Source organism: Indicator indicator, chromosome 17, assembly GCF_027791375.1.
Source record: "Indicator indicator isolate 239-I01 chromosome 17, UM_Iind_1.1, whole genome shotgun sequence".
In the NCBI taxonomy this organism is placed as follows: domain Eukaryota; kingdom Metazoa; phylum Chordata; class Aves; order Piciformes; family Indicatoridae; genus Indicator; species Indicator indicator.
The window spans coordinates 10,434,226-10,454,834 of NC_072026.1; the positions used below are offsets into that span (position 1 = coordinate 10,434,226).

At 46.7% G+C, this 20,609-nt stretch overlaps 2 protein-coding genes across 5 annotated transcripts; one reads left to right on the forward strand and one right to left on the reverse strand.

Moving 5' to 3' along the window:
- Positions 1 to 6,086: 6,086 nt before the first annotated feature.
- On the reverse strand, positions 6,087 to 8,780 carry STEEP1 (STING1 ER exit protein 1). 2 transcript variants are annotated; one of them, XM_054388559.1, is made up of 7 exons: positions 8,657 to 8,780; positions 8,309 to 8,426; positions 8,098 to 8,139; positions 7,855 to 7,993; positions 7,256 to 7,345; positions 7,016 to 7,108; positions 6,087 to 6,274 (listed from the first exon to the last, which is right to left on the reverse strand). In XM_054388559.1, exons 1-7 carry the CDS (start codon positions 8,778 to 8,780, stop codon positions 6,212 to 6,214), a joined length of 669 nt encoding a protein of 222 aa, XP_054244534.1. In that variant the 3' UTR covers positions 6,087 to 6,211. The 2 variants fall into 2 exon arrangements, with proteins under 2 accessions (XP_054244534.1, XP_054244535.1); XM_054388560.1 differs by lacking the exon at positions 8,098 to 8,139.
- A 1,605-nt stretch (positions 8,781 to 10,385) lies between these two features.
- Positions 10,386 to 19,008, forward strand: UBE2A (ubiquitin conjugating enzyme E2 A). 3 transcript variants are annotated; one of them, XM_054388874.1, is made up of 6 exons: positions 10,386 to 10,632; positions 10,920 to 11,000; positions 11,130 to 11,155; positions 16,469 to 16,558; positions 17,519 to 17,607; positions 18,005 to 19,008. In XM_054388874.1, exons 1-6 carry the CDS (start codon positions 10,589 to 10,591, stop codon positions 18,131 to 18,133), a joined length of 459 nt encoding a protein of 152 aa, XP_054244849.1. In that variant the 5' UTR covers positions 10,386 to 10,588; the 3' UTR covers positions 18,134 to 19,008. The 3 variants fall into 3 exon arrangements, with proteins under 3 accessions (XP_054244849.1, XP_054244850.1, XP_054244848.1); XM_054388875.1 differs by lacking the exon at positions 16,469 to 16,558; XM_054388873.1 differs by lacking the exons at positions 10,386 to 10,632; positions 10,920 to 11,000; positions 11,130 to 11,155 and adding an exon at positions 14,809 to 16,273.
- Positions 19,009 to 20,609: the final 1,601 nt, after the last annotated feature.

Consider the following 20,609-nt stretch of genomic DNA (forward strand, 5'->3'; position numbering starts at 1 on the left):
ACCTTGATGGCTGATGTTTGTACAGGTTGGTGTGGGGCAAGGGCAAGTGCCAGCCCTGTCTTTATCAAGTTATTCGCCCTGATGGGATACACCATGGTTTCTGTTTCAGTCACTCCTGCTTAAAGAGTACAAAGAAATAAAACTTGAAACCAACTTTCCTTGTCTTGTTTGTTCTTGCAGCAGATGCAGCATGAGGGGGATGGGGGTGTCTGCAGTGATTGTGAAGGAGGAAAATGAAACACTTCCATCCTGCACACCTCTCTACCTGCTAACGACATGTGGCCTCTGGCAGGTAAACAGTGCAGGCTGTGCTGAGAAAGCTGTGTAGTGTTTCCTTCCCAGTGGATACCAGTGGTGTGGGCTGGGATGGGGGATAGGCAGCTCCAAAGAGCTCACCCAGCTTACCTCCCCTGAGACCCCAGAGATACAATGCACTGATTGTGCTATTAGTTATATCTCTGGTGTGTCTGCTTCCCAGAGCTGGTGAAACCTTGTTTTGAAGGTGCCAACTGCATAAACCTTTTGCAAAGCACAGTCCTCCCCAGGGTGCTGAATATCTGGGAGGCTGGAGAAATGTTTAAGGGGTATTTGCAGCTGTCCAGAGGAGCAGAGTTGGCACCATGTATTCTGGCTTAGAAACCGTGCTACCTGCTCTGGCGTGTTGAAACCCAGCCAGAGAACATAGTATAGGTAATTGCTGCTCTGTAGAGCCTGTGGCTAGCCTTGGCCACACGTGGAGTGCTGTGCTGTGAGAAAGTATTAGCTGAGCAGAGGCAGACAGCTCCTATGCCAGAGCTCTGCTTGCCTGACAGGGAGCTGCATCCCCAGGCTCATCCCATACCACTGGAAGTTAAGCTTGTCCCAGCCTCAGATTCTGGGGGAAGAATTCTCTGAATTCTTTCATGCAGTTTGGGGAAAAGACTGCAAGACTGAGTGATGTGTGTGGTTTGGACTTTACTAATCTGTGAGGGCCTGTGAGGTGCCCCAGTGAAGCTGTCTGCTTTCTGCCTGGGGTGGTAAGTGGATGCTGTACATGTCTTGTGCCCTTCAGCTCAGTCTTTCCTCACTGTCCCCACACCTTTGGTCCTTTCTGGCTGCCCAGGCCTGCTCAGAGCAGTTGATCACAATCACTGAAACCAATCTCAGCTACTGTCTGAGGCAGCTGAACAAGTTTTTGTGTTGCAAAGGGTGGTATTACTGCTATATAATTGGGACAGTAAGGCATGAGAGCACAGCAGCGTGCCACCACAGACAATATTGGCATGAGAGTGGGTATGGGGTTCATGATGGGAGCTGATTTAATGACAGGCTACTGAGTTTGGTGGTACTTTTCACTGCCCCTGGGCTCCTTTGTGTGAGATCCCTTGCTGCCTGCTGTGGAAATGTCCTGAAAGTTTCCCTGTGAGATGCAGAACAATGCCGCAGGCTGTGGGCAGCAAGCAGCAGCCTAACAGGGGGCCGTGCCACTGGGCAGCCTTACCTGGGACTCCTCTCCTGCTGCATAAATGCCAGTTAATTAATGAAGGGCTCTCGGCTCTTACTGCCTCTTGCTGCTAAGCTCTCACAGATTTCAAGGGTTGTTCTGAAATGCTGATGGTTGCTGAGCATGGAGCACCTTTTCCTCACCTTTCTTCCTCAGGGGATGTGTGGCTGGACCGTTGGCACAGGGAGATAAGCACAGCTTCCCCGTGGTGGGTGAGTGAGGTGCTCAGCCAGGCTGTTGTGCTGGACTACAAAGGAGCTGAGCAGGGGGATACATAGGTCCTGAGACCTACAGCATTTCACAGTGGCCTTGAGCTGCAGGGCTGGCACTGAGTGAAAGAACTAGGATTGGTCGGCCTTGAGAAAAGGCAGCTTAGGGGAGAACTTATCACCATGTTCCAGTATTTAAAGGGCAGCTACAAAGAGGATGGAAACTCCCTTTTTACAAGGAGTCACATAGAAAAGATGAGGGGTAACGGGTACAGGTTACTCCTGGGGAGATGCTGATTGCACACAAGAGGACAATTTTTCACAATGTGAACAACCAGCCACTGGAATAATGTCCCCAGGGAAGTAGTGGGGTCCCCAGCATGTGACACTTTCAAGATCTGACTGGGTAAGGTGCTGGGCCATCTTGTCTAAACAGCTTTTGCCAAGAAAGGCCAGATCAGATAGTCCTTGTGGTCCCTTCCAACCCAGCATTCTGTGATTCTATGAAATGAGTTGTAGCTACCCACACTAGTTACTGCTTTGGGACTTGGGAAACAAACACTTATTTCACAGCCGTTTCTAGTTCTGGTGTGTGGGAGATGCAGGGCAAAGCTCACAATGGGTTTTCTATGTGCCCCATGACTGAGGAGTACTGGCTGGCAGCCCACTCTGGCCTGAGTGCCCCTGGGTATTTAACCTGCCCTTCCTGCAGTTTCTTGGGTGCAGTTTTATATGGAGAAGCAGGTTGGGGCTGTGCCATGGCGCACATTACATAGGGATTAAGAGCTTTATTCTTGTAGGGAAACTGAGGGACTGGGGCCAGCTGCTGGCAAGATGGGGAGCTGAGTGCAGTCCTTCCAACATAAGCATTTTTGCTACCCCAAGGGTGCCAAGGGTAGGGGTGTGTTTCCTTTTAAATATGATTCTCCTGTGGGAGTACGGAACATCTCATAAGTCATGATTTCTTCCAGCAGAGCTGTGTCCAGCCCAGTATATCAGCCCCTTTTCTGGCAGGGAGGACTGGGCTAACACCTGTAACACCACTTCCATCCCAGCCCTGTGCCCAGCAGCCATAAATCCTAGGCTTAGGAGCTGTTGACACAACACAGCTGTGGACAGGATCATATGAAACACTTGTCAGTGGCTGCAGCAGGTGATGGACACTTGGAATGGTCTCCCTGGTCTGGGCTGACCATGGGGCCAGCAGGCTGTGAGATGGCATTGCCTTTGCTCCCCATCAGCTCACTGGCTGGGCTGGGGGCAGCTGCTACCCTTCACTGTTTTGAGTGCTGAGCAAGGCAGAGGCGGATGGCTGTTTTCCCAGGCTGGGTCTGGGAAGCACTGATGGCAGTGGAGATGGGAGCCAGGCTCTGGGGCTCGCCAGAGTGGTGACTGAGATTCTCTGCTCCCTCCTCTGGTAGAGATGAGCAGAGGGCCAGACAGTGACCAGGGAGGACAGCAATGTCCCCCAGCCCTCAACCCACCCACATCTGGGCTGAGCTATGGCGACTAGAGAGGAGGATCATGGCCAGGGTGTCCTGGGGTGGTGGGGGAAAAGGGAGCGAGCAGGCAGACATGGCCACAAGGGATTTTCAAGTGACGAATGTCGTTCCTTGGCAGGGGGGTCCTGGGGCCAGTGCTATTTAATGTCTTTGTCAGCAGTATGGACAGTGGGACTGAGCAGACCCTCAGCAAGGTTGCTGACAACACCAAGCTGTGTGGTGCCCTTGACATGCTGGAGGGAAGGGATGCCATCCAGAGAGACTTTGACAGGCTTGAGGGATGGGCCAATGCCAGTCTCATGAAGTTCATCAAAGCCAAATGCTTAGGATCCTTTACACTTGGACTAGGGTAATCTTAAACACAAATATATGCTGGGTGGAGAATGGATAGAGAGCAACCCTGAGGAGTACTTAGGAGCACTGGCTGATAAGATGGTCAACCTGAGTAAGCTTGCCAGCCAGAAAGCCAACCATATTACTGGGCCAGCAGATTGAGAGAGGTGATTCTCCTGCACTACTCTCTTGAGACACCCCACCTGAAGTACTGTGTCCAGCACTGGAGCTTCCCACACAAGAAGGGCATGGAACAAAGAAACAAATCTATCACCTAATATGCCAAGATTTATAAAAACTTATGTTGGCTTTTCTGGTACCACCAAAGCTGAATTTGGTTTGGTCTGAACATGCTGCAGATGACCCTGCAGGGCATGAGAAGCTCTGCAGAACAGCTAGTTCTATCTACTACAATAGGACATGGAATCAAGCATTTGAACTAGGTGCCCTGCTCCCTGTTGCTATAGTCAGCTAACATTTTAAAGTTCATTTATATCTAGAAGTGAAAAATCCAACTCAATTTAAGTCGTTGTGAGTTAGATCTAGTAGGGTAAGGAATACACACTTTATAATGTAATCAATCAGGTTCCCTGTGCTGCACTTTCAGCCACTGACTGTGTAAGTAGAGTGTCTTAAAACTATCTCAGGAACTGCTAGCACAGCAAACTGCTGCCCCTTCTGACTGGGTCTGTGAGCAAGTCCTGAGCAGATGTCTAATGACAAGACTGAAAAACATTGAGTGAACACAGGCTGATCTTCTAAAAGCCAGCAAGGAAGAGTGCTTATGCTGTGCTGTGAACAGTGCCTCAGAGCTCAAGGTGCACAGCTGAGGAAGTTGGTGGCAGTTAGTAACTGCTATTTTGGACAACTTGTGCTGAGCTGTGCATGCAACAAATTTTCTTTGTGCCTCATCAAATTACAAAGATGGTCCTAGCCCCACCTGGAAGTTCCTTCACAGTTCTACATCAGCTTGAAGCCCTGTGTTTTGCCACTCCTAACTGTAAATCACACTACCCCAAGTAGTGAATCAGGACCATACTTCATTTGTCTGCATCCCAAACCTCCCTTGGTTCAAAACTTGTTTCAAAATTTCAAAGTTTTTGACTCCAGCTTGGAAAAATTCTTCCTATTTTTTGTAGAGACCAACCTCCAGTCATCTGGGGCTTGGTCTCAGAGGAACCTTCCCCTGGCTGGACTGTGCAGCCATACTTGGAAAAGGGGCTTGTATAATGCAGTTGTACCCACTCAATCCTCCTGCCCTTTCCAAGCATTAGACACCATCTTGTTAACTGCTTAACTGAAGAGCTCTGGACACAGGCTCCTGGAAATAGGCTTCAGATTAGCATCTGATCAGCAGTGAACAAGATCAGAGTTGAGTTAACCTGAACACATGCTCACCCAGGCTGGCATTAAACTGTCACGACTGATGGACATTTCCCATCCCAACATCTCTGAGCCACAGCTCACTCTCTCCTTTACACCTTAATTTCCCAAAGAAAAGAAGGATACATCCTTAAGATAAAACAGACATGAGTTTTCCCAGTCAGGGTTATAAAGCCAGACAGAAAATCTTTATTGATTATAGGAAGTCTTCCTAATTGTGGGATATGAAGCATCTTGTTCATTGCCGATGTTATGATACTTGGTAGAGTAGGAACACCTGAGGAAAAGTACTTTAGTTCCAATCTGCAACAGAGTATTTAATCCCAAGTAGGGCAACAATGACACAGGCTATAGAGCACTTTTACTACATAAGACAAAATACTATTTCCCAAACAGGGTACTTTACACATCAATTTTTAATGCTGTTTTTATCCAAGTCCTTAGTGGTCAGTGCATTCTAAAGAATTTTTCCTTCTTCACATTTTACATCTCTGAATATCAGTATTGTTCTGCAGAATGGGTTAGGTCAGAAGTGCAATTGTATTCTACTTTAAATTATCACCAACCTATCAGTATCTTCCAACTCTATCTTTGTACTCAGTAGTGGCATAATAAACAGGTGGGGTTTGTTTTCAGTAGTTTAAAACAGGGTTGGATTTCATGTTCTTGTATCAGATACTGATTCTGTGCAACTGCAGACTTCCCATGTTCAATAGAAGCTAAGACTCGAGCTGCAGCCAAGCATGTGCTGGCTACCTTTGATAGCTTGTCTGCTGGTCAGGGTGAGCAGCAGCATGATCCACAAGCCTTGCATCCAAGTCGTTCCAAAGTGTGTTGGAATGGGCTATCTTTCAAGCTGCTGCACATTGTGCATACATTTAAAATAACAAAATGAACAACAGGCACAGAGCTTACTTTTGGAACAATTCTTTTGACTGTTTTAATACATTTATGGAAGTCTTACACACTTGAAAACTGATAAAATAAAAAGGTATCTAAAGTGCACTGAGCTCAGGAAGGCACCCAGTAAAGATCTTCCCAAAAGCAAATAATCTGTATGGAAGAGCTTGCTCATAACACTGGGTCTGTAGCGAACTGGTTTCAGCGAAGTGTCCTGTGCCATTGGAGTTACAAAAATCGGTACCAGAGTAACACTTATGACAGAGGTACTACTAATCTTCTAAGCTGGTTGCAGCATGTTACTCTTGAACATTGTCTGATACTTTTGCTTTGTTGACAGATCTGCAATAGCTCCTGGTAGCCTTCTCTTGTCTCCAAATACCCAGCAGACATGCAACATTTCATTTGAACTGGTTATCAATGAGGGTCCCTTTCATCTTGGCTTTCTTGGCTTCCAACTCAGCCTGATAAATAAAATCAAGATAGAATGAAATCACATCTGGATAAGTTTCCCTTCAGTGCTCCATTGAGGTTTGGTATTCTTGTCTGACCACTGCAAGCTTTTCACACCAGGAGCAAGAGTAGCTCAAGTTCTTTGCTGAGTCCCTCCTCCCCTGAGGTATAGAACAAGGACCACTTTTAAAATCATACAGCCCAAGACTAACTGCAAAGGAGGCAAGTAGAAGCTGCACATTTCCCCCCCCTTCCCTCTACAACTCTCCTGTCACAGCAGGTAAGATCAGCTGTGATATTCTTGTCATTAATTCTTCAAGTGACCCTTCTGGTAGCAGCTGAGCTGGCAGGTCCTCCACAAGAGCCTTAGCTTGCCCTGACACCTCACAGCAAAGCCGTATTCTGCCAAACAGGCTTGAGGGCACAATACTAGGGGTGCTCTGGTTGGCAACGCCATGGCCTAGTTTTCCTTTCCCTAGTTCCTTGTCCAACAAGTCATGGAAAGCCTCCCTGAAAAGTTCTGCTGGCAGCTCTTCAGGTAGCTCTAAAGGTAACTGCATACAATTTTAAGTTCAGGAGGACTAGAAAAAGGTCTCTGTAAAATCTGTGAAGGAGAAGTCATCCTCACAAAGCTGCAAGTTATCTATGACTTTACCAGGACCTCTCTATACTAGTCCTATCTGCAATACATTTTTGCGTACAAAACCAACAGACGTCAGGGATCTGCATTCAGCACTGAAGAAAACACTCACCAACTCCTGTAGCCTCCTTTTGCTCATGCCTTTGCGTTCCAGCTGTTTCTCAATCACTTTTGCATTCTGTGCATAGGAGTCTGCAATCTCCCTCTGAAACACATACAATGGCACTTTGCAACAGCAAACCCCAAAGTAGCACCACCTCATCTCAAAAGGTGAGACAGTGGCTGGCTCTGACCGGTGATTGAGACAGCTGTCCAGTTCAAATGTGACTGCCATCAAAAACAGACAACTCACCGCTTCAATCTCTTCCTCTTCTTCATCAATTGTGGAGACTGTGACAGAACTGAACTTGCCCATGTCTTTGGTCCGTTTGGTCATCATCACCTGGGTGAGAAGCAGAGTATTTTGTTACCCCATGGCAACAGTGGTGTCACTAGGCATCACTTCCCCCCTCCAAAGCTTTGAAGGCTTCTCATGCAAGTCATTAAGATTACCTGAACTCTGTGGGTGGAAAAGGAGAATTATCCCCAGTGATTCTGGGCTTAGAGCTGTCATTATCAGAAGCAAACTCACTGATACATAACAGATAGAACACATTTTGAGACTCACTATGCAGACTACCACTCTGACCTACTTACAAATGGAAACTTTCTGGTAACTGAGCCTAGACACAGTCTAGGTTTTCAAGTTTATTTTGCCTTCCTTTACTGCTAGAAATCCAAGCTGCAGTGACCTCTGTAAATGAAAACTGAAGGCAGACAGGGAAAAGACACCAAACTGAGTTACTGTTTAGAGGTTCTTTTTTTTCTGTCTTCTGCCCCTGACATGAAGTGATTTTACCACACCTTTCTGAAAAACAGAGATATCCTTTTTACTTCTCTAAAGCAAATTACCTTTTTGGGAGGTTCTTGTTTCTGAGTATATATGTTTGTTTTCCCAAAACCCTGTCCAAATTTGACCACAGCACCATCAACAATGAATGTCACAGGAGCATTTTTCTGTTGATGTTGATAAAAGAGCAGCAGTCCACACCTGGAAACAGAAGCACATGTGGCTGTAAGGAAATGCAGACTCTGGATTCTTACTGTTACTTCACAGATTCTAAGCGTCACTACCATGCCGCTGCGGTCACTCACTTGCCACACTTCTTTCTGAACTGCCGCTCTATGCCTTCTGGTCTAGGGGAGAGAGGAAGAGCATGAACAGACAGCAAGCACCGGTGCCTGGCTGATGGAGCCCTCCCGCGTGCAGAGGGAGGGACAGACCAGGGCAGCCCTTTCCCCGGGCCGTGGAGGGGCTCTCAGAGGAATGAGGAGCAGCAGAGGCCGAGGCCCGGCCGCGGCCCACCTGCGCAGGAAGACGCACTCCTCCTCCTCCGCGTTGCAGAACTTGTGAGCGTGCTTGGCAGCGTCCATCACCCGGGCGCGGTCCCGCGGCCGCATCGGCAGCTTCTCCAGCTGGCAGTCTGCGGGACAGCGGCAGGGCCGGGCTGGCGGAGGGGCCGGGACGGGCAACCGCCTCCCGCGCTTCCCAAGCCCTCAATACCGCCGGGCCCGCCGCCCGCCCCCAAGACCGCAGCCTCCATCCAGCCCACCGCCTGCCCCCGGCCCGCTCCCCGCCTGCTATCCGCCCACGGCCTGTCCTAGGCCCACGGCCTGCTCCCAACCCGCTGCCTGCCCCAAGCCCGCAGCTCACCCAGCACCAGCACCATCTGCCCGCACAGGCAGTAGTAAACGTGAAGCGGTTTCTCCCCATCGTCGTACTCCTCACGGTCACGGGTGTCGGAGCAGACGACGGAGCGCGACACCACCTTCGGCATGGCGGCGCCGGGGCGCGGCCTCCCCGCAGGCCCGGCCTCCGCAGCGGCAGCTCCGCCCGCTCTCCCAGAGCCTCGGGGGGTGTTGTCACGGAGCAGCGTCCATTTGCGCCCTGGTGGCTGTGGTTTCGGTACGTTTTCAAAAAGCTGTTGTTCCTCCTTACAAGGCAAGCGGGGGATGTTGGTGTGCACCGGAGGGGATTAAGGCAACCCCCTTCCCAGCCCCTCAGGATAGCACAGTATGATCTGAATTAAACGCAAATGATAACGGCAAAATTTAGGCCTTACATCATTTCACAAACAAGCTCGGCTGAATTCGGCACAGAGGGGCTCCAAACTGCAAGAAACCATTTCCTTTTGCATTCCGTTTTGGGCAGCTCTGTCCAGTTCCATCGGTCCCATCATCAGCCAGGGAATGGCAATTTTTTTGTGTACCCAGAGGCACAGCTCTGAACAAAGTCCTCTCAAGACAAGCACCAAGAGCTGACATGTACCTTCTTGCATAGGCTGGGTAAGAGCAGGAAAGGGCAAGAACAGCATACATTAGTGCAGCTACGACAGCAGATTTTTATTACTTTCTTTCAACTTCTGTGACAGGCAGTGGGGCTTCATGCTGTGTCTTTTCCTGAAGCCACTTCCCCACATGGCTATATTGTATGAAGGTACAATCAAGGCTAGGATAGAAAACTGGGCCCGCCCAATCTGTTCTAGACAACAACAAAGAGAATTCTTCACTCCCACAAGCTATTAAAGAAGGGGAGAGAATAGATTATTTTCCCTTGGAAAAAGCTCTCTGTGGAATCAGAAGTGCAGCATAGCAGGTTGTGCTGGGTTTGGCTGGGGTAGAGTTAATTTTCTTCACAGTAACTGGTAAGAGGCTGTGGTCTGGATTTGTGCTGGAAGCAGTGTTGATAACGTGAGGATATTTTGGTTACTGCTGAGCAGTGCTTAAACAGAGTCACGACCTTTTCTGCTACTCATACCACCTCGCCAGCGAGTAGGCTGGGCATGGACAGGAACTTGGGAGGGGACACAACTAGGACGGCTAACCCCAGCTGACCAGATATCACATACATATGACGTCATGCTCAGCAATATAAAGCTGGAGACATTTGGAGTGATGCCGTTTGTTTTCCCAAATTACGTGTGATAACGCCCTGCTTTCTTGGGGATGGCTGAACACCTGCCTGCCGATGGGAAGTGGGGAATTAATTCCTTATTTTGCTTGGCTTGCGTGCGCAGCTTTTGCTTTAACTGCTTTAACTAAACTGATTTATTTTAACCCACTTCTCCGGTACTTTCCTCCCTCCCTTCGGGAGGAGCGAGCGAGCGGCTGCGCGGGACGGAGTTTCTAGCTTAAGTTAAAACACGACACAAGCGAAAGCAGAAGACGTCACCGGACGCTGCGCAGCCCGCAATAACGTCTCAGCCGCTGGCCCCCACCCGCCGCCATTTCTGTGCCTGGGGGCGGTGCCGGTCCTTCATGCATGACGTCACCGGCCCCGTTCCACCCTCGTCCGCCCCCGCGCCGCAGTGGTAGCGGCTGGGCTAGGGGCTCAGCGACATCCGGCTCCGCCCCTCTCCCCGCGCCATTGGTACATCCCGGGATCGCCGGGCAGCCGGCGCAGGAGTCGGTGCAGCTTAGGCTCTTTCCCCCCCTGCGTCTGGCTCAGTGGTAGAGGCCGCGATCGCTCCTGTTCGTCAGCGTTGCCGTTGCCTCAGTTGGAGCTTGCTGCTGCCGTCGCCGCCGTTCCTGGGCTCCCCGTGATCCCTCTGATAGTGTATGAGTGATCTATAACCCTGAGCCTACCATGTCCACTCCGGCCCGTAGGCGCCTCATGCGGGACTTCAAGAGGTACCGAGGCCACTGGCTGAGGGGAAAGGGGCGGGCGGGAGGACAACGAAGGGCCCGTCTCTACCGGGGAAAGAGGGGGGGCAGCTCAACATGGCGGCGGGGTAGGGCGCGCTCCGCTAATTGCGTAGCGCTGGTTGACGCTGCCTGCTGGCGGGTTACGCTGTTGGCGCAGGGGCGGGTAGGTACCTGCCTGGGTTACGCGAAGTGCGCAGCGGCGGCCTCTGGCTGTACGAGGGGCAGCATGGGGGCGGCGGGGCCAGCGCGTCAGCCTTCCCTGTGTCCCGCAGGCTGCAGGAGGATCCCCCGGCCGGGGTGAGCGGAGCCCCCTCCGAGAACAACATTATGGTATGGAACGCCGTCATCTTCGGGTGAGTCGGGCAGGAGTGGGAAGCGGGGGGCGGCAGGCCGCGAGGCCCGCTGTTTCTCTGCCGCCGGGAGGGGCTTAGAGCTGGGCAGCCCGCGGGGTAACTCTGTGCTCTGCTTCTTTCCTCCTCTAGGCCCGAGGGGACCCCTTTCGAGGACGGTAAGTGCGGCTACACCTGGGACCAGTGTTTGGCTTTTCTTGGGGTAAAGGGCTGCAGTTTGACACGGCCTTGGTCTGTCAGTGCCGTGGACTTTGCAACAGGTGTGGGCCTGTGGATGGAGCAGGGACACGGGTGCATTTCACCAGACCACGCACCCATATGCTGGACTTGCGTAAATCTTTTTTTTTTTTTTTTTTTTTTTTTTAAATCCTCTTAAGGAAGTGTTCTAGATTTAAATTGCTATGCTGATTTACAGAAACACACAAATTAGCTTGTAGGGGCTTGCTTGTAATCACTAAATCTGACTATCCTAAGCCTAATTTAATGTGCCATTTTAAGGATCTCCAAGCTTCTCGGTTGAATCCTGGATCATGTTTTTAGGGACACTTATATTTGGAAAACTGTTGAAAATTTGGTATAGAGCCATTGCCATTTGTTTTGATTTTTTTCTGATGTTGGAGGTGTTTTGCAAATAAGTCCCAATGTGAGTCAGCTGAAGTAGGAAATAATAGGCTGAATGTTTGAGGAAGTTCAGAACAGATTTTTTTGTTGTTTCTTTTTCTTGGCATCTACTTCACTGTGGTACAATAGGTATCATTCAGTGTTAAATTAAAAGTACTTGTTACCTTTAGAAGCTGACTGAGTAGGTCCTTGTAACATACATGTGTCCATAATTTCTGTTTAGCCTTACTGTCTGTTACAGCTTTATTGGTGCTGTATGAATATTTCAGTGTCTTAGCGAAAACTTGTTAGACATGAAATACTGTCTTAATTGAAATCAGTGATGCTTTTTTTAAAAGATACTTTCAGTGCAAGCTATAATTAATCCTAGATCTCCATGACTCATGACAAAAGCATAGGAAAAATTCTTTAACTCTTATGTTGTTCTTGGCTAACTCCTTTGTGTCTTGTTTATCCTCAGAGGTAGCACCTGTGAGCATGCTTGAAAATTCCAGATTCTTCTGGGGTTTTCAGTCCTAAGGAAACTTCAAGTCTTCAGTTATACTTTTTTTTTTTTAATGCATCTGATTAGTTAAGAAACTTGCTATAATAGTTGCTTCAGATGTCCAATATTTAGAACTTGAGTATTCCATAGCATCACATAACTGGACAGACAGACTAAAGGTATTCTGTTACCTCACAAGCCTTAAAGAAAGGACCCCTTAAACTTGCGTGAGTTTTGTTAGAGCTGCTTAGATTCTTGGTGCACTGCCACTAATGGAGTGATTCACTATTTGGAGCAGAAAGTCATCTCCTTGCTGTGCGCTAAAATGCAGGTTGTTTCCATGGTCAAGCTTGTCTGGCTCAGTGTGGGGTTAACAGATGCTATAAGGGCTTTTTTTCCATAGATTTCCTTTAGATGCAGAAGGTTGGAGACTACTTTTGAGATTCCTGACATACTGATTTCCTCTGTGCTTTCCACTGTGGCAGTATTGTGTCTTTATCTCAGATACTTAGGACATGTTGCACTTGCAGCAGTTTGAAGTTCAAACAGATGCTTGAGTCTGCTGCTGCTGTCCTACTGCTTTGGTTGATCTAATAATATAATCTTGGGGTGTGATGGATTGCTCTTTTCATAGCAAAGTGTGTGTTTTCACAGTATGTGCTCAGGAAAACAGATATGTCTTGTGTGGCAGGATATGCTTATCTCCTTTTCTCTGGGACATATCTTACCTTGTGTGAGATAACAAAATACTAAGTGGTGCCTAGAGATATGGGTGTGTTGGTGCCTCAGCTGTGCTTTTCCATTAAGTGAGTAGAGCAGTACAGTTCACGTGCAGTTTAGCTTAACATAGGTAAAATTAAATTAATTTTTATTTAACAGTATTGGGCTTTTAGTGTGGGCTTCTTCTGTAACTGCAGGTCCTTGTGAGTCAAAGGTACACTCAGGGGCTCTCTAATCCTTCCCACGAAGCCGTTGCAAGGCAGTGTTCTTCAGAAGTTGCTTTGTATTTTCGTTCTAGGCTCTTTAACTTCCTGAAGATGCTGTAAGGCTTCAGATACTTTCTTGCCTGTGAAAGAGCTTTATTATTTATTTATTTTCTGTTAAACTATGTGAAATATCTACCTATCCATTATTATTTTCTGTTAAAGTAGAGGTTCAGTAATTTCAGCACTGTGAGAATTACAGTTCTTTACCCTCATTCTGGTGAAACCCTTCTCCAGTCTTGGCTTCTGAGTTTTCCTAGCTTTGCCTGAACTGGAAACCCAAAGTTCGGACGCATTTGTTTACCTGCTGTGCAGCATAATGCAGCTAACAACCCTCCCTACCCTCCACCCCCAGACTTCAGAGGGTGTTTTCACAACTCAGGGTGCAGGCTGCCTTGGCCTAGGAGCAACTACTAATTTAGATCAGCAGCATAACTTCCATCTTCTGGTTTAAGAGGATTCAATTGCAGGTGTCTGCAGTAGGACCTGGGAGATACTCATTTTGCCATTCACCACATTTCTAAGAATCTACGTGTGTGTGGCATCTGAAATCTGTGTGTGCTGTCACAGTGATGGAAACCCAGGTTCTCCCAGTCTTTCAGACCAGTTTATCTGAAACTGGATGATAACATTGGGGTTAGTGCAGGATTCGTGGCTTTGAGGGAGTTAAGTAACACAGCTATTGTAGTGTCCTGCCTTGCTGTGATCATGTAGGAGCCTTGGGCAGAGAAAGCAAGGCATTTGCTGTCTGTATGGTTTGTTCCTTGCTTATGGAACATGGATTCTGTATCCCCATGCAGGAGAAGCAGCGATCATCCCTGCTTTACAGGCAGTGGAACAGAGGGGGCTGTTCCTGCTCCTTGCAGTGAGAAGGGCCTGGCAGGGACATGGGTGATACTCTGGTAGGGGTTACTTGGGCTGGTGTATCGGTCACGGAAAGGGTTTTCTGTTAGCTGTGTGAGAGGCTCACATTCTGAGGTAGGGAATACAGATCAACAAGGTAAGTCCAAGAGAGCAAAGGGAATATTGCAATATTGGCAATGATCCTAATACCAATAATGACAGTAACTGTATTTCAAAATTGGCTGCCTAGGGTAAGCTGCAAGAAATAGCAGTTGAAAGCTTTAAAATTAGTGAGAAGAGATTGGACACTGAAGACCTGATCCCAAATGGTGTGTGTTGTGATACCTGTTTCACTTGTGTGGGCTTTGACTATGAATGACCCTTGGACTTCAGTTCATCAAATCTCTGGATTTGTCCTTTAATAAAACTCAACAGTGAGGTGGTTACCTTACTGTGGTAATGGCTTTCAAAGAGCCATTGCCACTCTAGATGCCACTTGGAAACTTGAGTAGGTAGATACTGCAGCTGGAAGCTGTCTTAACTTGTTTGGATTTGTGTGAAAAGTAATGCTGTTGTGTTCCTGCTGGGGCAGATAGCTTCCCTTTTAGTAGTGGGTTCTAAGACCAAACTGTCCTTGTTCCTGTTTTTTAGCCATCTTCTCTGCCCCCTCAGCTCCTATTTCAGTCAGTGTTACAGAATAGCATTCATTCAAGAATGCATGTTGAACTCTACTATCTGATTGTTTGTGCTCAGTTTTCAGCCTTCTGCTTGCTTAGTCACTCTGCCATGGCAGAAAGTGCCTGCTTTCCTACCTTGTAAGAAGGATACTGAGAACTAGAACCAGGGCAGGGAGAGCTGGGAGTCTCTTTAATCAATCAAGTCTCTTAAGCATTCGTTTCTGAAGGGTCAGTAGTGCTTAGGATTGTTACAGTGCAGGGAAGGAAAGTTGCTCCTGAGCTGATGTTTGCAGCTGGTAGAATTTGTTACTAGCTTTCCATTTCTGGCTTTCAGCTGATCTTAGATCTGGCTCTGTACCTCTGGATTAGCTGGAGTAAAGCTGGAACGCCCCACTGCAGACTTCTGCTAGTTTGAACTCCTCTTGTTCCTTTTGTTTTACAGTAAGATAGCATGCTCTTGACTCTTTGCTCTTGTTGTCAGTCTGCTAGTGAAAAAACCAAACATGCAAACACTTATCTTTAGGGTCTTGCGACTTCCTGCTGTGGTCGCTCTGAAGCATGTCTTCATATGTAAACTGCAACGTCAAAGCAATGACCTTCATTTCTTGCAACTCAATGTTACAGTTTATCTCCTTACAAAGGAAAGAGTCCCTGGGAAATACTACAGATCCTTCCTGATCGTAAAGAAAAGGAATTGGAAAATCTCTTGTCTGGTCACCAACTGTTGGCATGTTTGCAAGCCAAAATGAAGGAACACATTAATTATACTAGGGCTGGAAAACTCTGTCACAGGAGGAAGCCAGGATGAGCTTTATATCCAAGCCCCAGAGTTCTAGTTTGGGCACTCTGTTGGGGGACACACACCTGTCACTTGATGTGTAAGAACGACTTTCCAGAAGAGGTAGTGTGTGTGCCCTGGCAGCTTGTTCCAGCTGTTACTGTAAGGTATATTGCTAGTAGAGGAGAGCTGTGTTTGTACAAAGGTGCTTCAGCTGTTTTTCTCTGAGCACACCTAGGAACTTCATAACATGACACCCAGATTGGTTGGTCTGAGGTGATAGCTATGGTAGAGAGAAGCTTGGGTGTGTGGAGTTCCATAGTCACTGATGGAATCACTAGCAGTGCTTAGTCCCTTGCACCTGTATTTATGCAGCTTAGTTGACAGACTTCATATTCTCAGATTGTCATAGCCTGAGGAGCAGGGCTGCCAGAAGTTATGTTGGTGCAGGCTGCTGGAACAGTTGGATTGGGACTTCAGAGTTTTCTGTTTCTGCTCTGATCAGCCTTTCTCAAAGGAAGGCTGGCTAGTGTGAAGCAAAGGATCAGATCTTTAAACTGTCTGATTTGGATGCTGCTTTCAATGCTACTTTTCTCCAATATGACCTGCTTACCTTAAGAGTTGTTGATAAAAATGTATTTTCTTGAAATTTAAACAGGAAATAATTAAGAAGGTGCTCGTCATGATAGCATACTCCAGTCTCAAGGACTTATTAAATCATGTCCAGTTACGCAGATGGTTCTACACCCTCTTGTGGTGTTTTCACTGTGCACTGGGATTAGGCTTCGTGGAAGAAAACCTCAAGGGCAGATTTACTTCCTTACACAAACCTTCTGACTGGAGGGTGGTTTTGGCAACAGAAGCAAGTCACAGGAGGTACTCTGGTACAGGTAATGTCTGGGACTTCAGAGTTAATGATTAACTCTGAAGAGAGTAGAAGAATCATTGTAGGACTGAGCAATCTGTATCCAATATCCAGTATACATGTGTAAGAGTATCAGTTTGTGCTTGTGGAGGGATGTAATTTACTCATCCCATGTGTACATTAATTCTGAATAAAGGTTATTTCTCTCTTCCAACTCCAGGAACTTTCAAACTTACAATAGAATTCACAGAAGAATATCCGAATAAGCCACCTACTGTTAGATTTGTCTCTAAAATGTTTCATCCAAATGGTAAGTATATAATCACTGCTGCATTCTTCTTTTTTTCTTCTAAATTATAGCTTGCTATAGTGCTGTAGGTCTATTTGTTATAGAAGTGGCCACTATCTAACAAACCAGCAAAATACCAGTGTGGTCCTGTGTGGTTATGGTAAGGAGGAATATGTGAAATGAAAGGGGCACTGAAAGGAGCTACTTACCTGCAGGTGCTACAGCACAGTACTGGCAAGACTCTTGTATCTCAACTGCCTGTTACTAAACAGAAGAATATTTTTATACTCGAATAGCAGTGCCGTGGACTTTTCTCTGTAGGTATTGCATACAGAGCATACAGCTGCTGAGTGCAGTTGTCTTTTATCACTTTTCTTCACAAAATGATACACCTGGAAATGTGCTGCTTGTTTCCACTTCTAGCCAGTGATAGTCTGATTGTTTAATTGATCCCCTTCCTTGGTCCGTAGAGGTGGTAGCTGGATTCCTTGGCTCCACACAAACAATAACTTTGTGAAGAAACACTGGAAGCTTTGAAATGTAGCAAGTAAGCATGTCAGTGCAGTGCTGAGGGAAGTGGTTTCTAGAGCTGCCATGAGAAAGGTGACTGAGCACTGCCTGTTGCAGATAGGTTTCTGGAGAAGCTTTGTGCATAACCAGCTTTATTGTGTTCTTTATTTGGTTTACTTGTGGGTAGCCTAATCTTTTTTTTGCCTTAAAATCTTTCATGGTTTTCCATAGTGGTAGTTGCAGTGTCACATTGAAGCTTGATGTTGAAGAATAAATGGGTTGAGTTAAATACCTCAGGCAGCTAGTAGTATTAAGCTTCACCTCTTCACTACCCATAGGCTTGATTGCTGGATTTCAGTCTCGGGCACTGTTGACTTTTGTCATTGTGTAGGATTTCAGGATCAGACAGTGTTAGGAAAAAGCTGAGTAGCTGTACAACTTTAATTTACTAACTTCTTAAACCTTTTCTAGTCTATGCAGATGGTAGTATATGTCTGGATATTCTTCAGAATCGTTGGAGTCCTACTTATGATGTCTCCTCCATCTTAACATCCATACAGGTAAAAACTGTGTGAAAAGGCAGAACAAGTTGGGGTGCTTGGACAGAAACAATTGGGGAAACACTTTTTTTTTTTTTTTTCCCCCTCCTGACAGCCAGTGTAGCAGCTCTACTTTAATGTGGTGAATACTTCCCAGCTGTACATTGACCAGTCAGTGGCAGTAGGTGGTCTCTCCTTGGGGCCCTGTGTCACTGCTTCTCTGTCAGTTAGTCACCTGCACTGCTGAGAGTTGAGAGCAATAGCAGACGCTCCCAGTAACTCACAAGTGCAGTAACCCAGTGTGCTGTGCCTGTCTCTGGGTTAACTTCTGCATCTTCTTAGTGAGGACAGTTGAAGGAATATGTTGGAGAACTGCTCATGCTTTCACCTGCCTAAGAATCTTTCTCTCTTTGCACAGTCTCTATTGGATGAGCCGAACCCTAACAGCCCAGCAAACAGCCAGGCAGCTCAGCTATACCAAGAGAATAAGCGGGAATATGAAAAACGGGTTTCTGCAATTGTAGAACAGAGCTGGCGTGACTGTTGACCCAGGATGATGCAAATGAACACTCTGATGAGGAAAATAAACAAAGTGTCCGAGTCATCTTTTTCCTCCTAGCATTTACTTTGAAAGCAGAATAGCTGTTGTGCTGTTGCCACCCTCCCTTGCTGAAGCTTCTTCTCCTTGGACATCAGAAAGCACCCACTTTGAAGTCAAATGTTCTGTACTTGGGTTACTTGCAAAAGAGTTACTGATGCTGAATTCATTTTCTGTGGTCTCTCTCCAGTCTTAGGGCAGTATTGTGCATTTCTGTAGTGTACACTAAGCTTTTAATTGTAATTGTGTTATACACAGTGATGCTTATGTGTAGCTTGATAAAAGGGATGTTTATATACATACACATTTTTTAACTGATATTAACTAAAGTGCTGATGTTTCCAGGCTGGTCATTTACCTCTACTATTGGTTTAGACCCCACTGCATTTGTAAGTACTGAGTAAAGAAAACCTCATTTCCCTTTTGTATTGGTTTATCCACAGCTTACACAAAAAACCCCAAACAACACAACTCTTAAATTGATTCCAATTCAAATATTTAGTAAGACTGTGGAGTGCCAGTTAGTTACACACTTCACATGCAAGATTTATGTACAGATATACATAAATCACTACAGTTGTGGTACTTTGAACTTTGCTTAGGGTGAGAAACAACCCCTCTTTTTTTTTTTATTTTATTTTAAAAGACATGCATACAGAGACTGCTCAGTGTTTCCATAGTCCTGGCCCCTGTTACTGGACAAAAGCTGTGGTACTCTGAGCAAAAGGCCTTCCACACTGAGGAAGAAAGAGGTAAAACCTGAAGTGTTCCAGTGCTGGACTCACTCTCCTTTGGTGTCTTTCTCTTGCCCCTTACCATTAGCTGAGGAAGATAAGTTCTTTGGGATCCAACTTTGCCTTGTGGAAAGTTTCAATAAAGCATGGGGCAGGCGAGTCTCTGCAGTTTCTGCTCTTTGTAGATTACTCTGTGGTTTGTGAGCTACTGCTGCATGCTTGAGTTTTCCCTCAGTTTTATGAAAGTATTTTTTCAACTCTGAGGAAAAAAAAACAAAACATTTTTAAGTCCAGACTCACTTCTTTTGTAAGGCTAAGTTTGTACATTTGGATACAGTACCTTCAGCAGCAGTGTGGGATGAAACCTACAATCGTGTTGTCCACTGTTCCAGTGTCTTTTGTGTGCACATTGGTCTGTTAGTCAAGAAGTTTAACTTTGCACAAGTAACCCATGTAAGAAACTGTACATTTTTCGAACTTGTAAATAAAGTGTAACCTTAGTGCTTATTGTATAAATAGGCAAGAGGCGTACAGCTGTGGTTATTTTAACTGGGAGGACAAGAGGCTGGTGTGGGCTCAAGCTCCAGGTTGACCCTTATAGTAGGATTGTGAACTAGTTTCTGGCCACCTGGGCAGTGGCTGTGCTGGGTTAGAAGCTGTGCCGGGGTAGTCTGGGGGTAACAAACGGCTCTTCCTGCCAGAAGGCAAGATGGGGTAGGATCAACTAGCTGAGAAAGGAGGAACAGGCATCAGTCTTGGCAAAAACAGCACCTGCAGGAAGTCCAGCACTCTTGTGCCTGCCTGCGAGTGAACAGAAAGGGGAGCTTACAATGAGTTAGTTACAGCAACTGAATGGGCTTAGTAATGAATGGGTACAGGAACTGTGTTTATTTTTCTCCTGTTTCATGTTGGGGAGAGCAGGACTGGAAATAATTGACACATAACAAAAGCTGGTACTGCTGCTTAGCTCTGCAATTAAGATAGAAGTTGCTGGGCTTCCTCAAAAATTAAATCAGGATTTTTTACCTGGTGTGACACCAGCTCATAAACCCTGAGCAGGCTTCATGTTGAGACATGGGGCAGTCTTTTACCACTGAAGTCCCATCTACATTACATGTGCTCATGTTCCTAAAGCCCACTGGCTCCAGTGGTGTACAGGGAGAAGGCAGGATGGCACCAGTCTGCCTCATGTAAATGAGTTTAAGCATTTCCTGTGCAAGACCTTCCCAGCTCAGAGCCAGTCAAGCAACAAGCACCTAAATTGCAGCCAAGTTACAGACCAGAGTCAAAAAGACCTCTCAGTCCAACCATACCCCCTGCACTGCTGAAGCCAGCCAAGCGTATCTTCACCATTTGTGCTGCTCTGTACCAGCAAGCAGACCTCTTTCTGAAGGGACCAAGTTGTTCTCATGTCACAGAAGCTCCCATATCAGTCCTGCCATTTTTATATGTCTTGCCTTTTAGTGACCACAATAAACAAGAAAAATAAGGTAACTAGAAACAAGAGCAGCACAAAGCTGCAAAACATGTCACCACCCACCCCTACCTTTATAGTCCCCTTAGTAGGGCCTTCATCTAACTTCCTTTTAACCCACGTGCTGGCTCTCCAGAACCCTCACCCACAGAAACACCTGGGGCTGGAGAAGTCTGGTGATGCTTTAGCTCAAACATGTCACCCAAATCTGCATCCA

Excerpts from the sequence above, each read along its gene's own strand:
- STEEP1 (XM_054388559.1), bottom strand. The coding sequence starts at position 8,780 with ATGCCGAAGGTGGTGTCGCGCTCCGTCGTCTGCTCCGACACCCGTGAC. Across the intron at positions 8,427-8,656 it reads GCAGATGGTGCTGGTGCTGG|ACTGCCAGCTGGAGAAGCTG; the intron begins GTGAGCTGCGGG and ends GCTGTCCCGCAG. Across the intron at positions 7,994-8,097 it reads TTCAGAAAGAAGTGTGGCAA|GTGTGGACTGCTGCTCTTTT; the intron begins GTGAGTGACCGC and ends TTCTGTTTCCAG.
- UBE2A (XM_054388873.1), top strand. The coding sequence starts at position 16,066 with ATGATAGCATACTCCAGTCTCAAGGACTTATTAAATCATGTCCAGTTA. Across the intron at positions 16,274-16,468 it reads CAGGAGGTACTCTGGTACAG|GAACTTTCAAACTTACAATA; the intron begins GTAATGTCTGGG and ends TTCCAACTCCAG. Across the intron at positions 17,608-18,004 it reads CCATCTTAACATCCATACAG|TCTCTATTGGATGAGCCGAA; the intron begins GTAAAAACTGTG and ends CTCTTTGCACAG.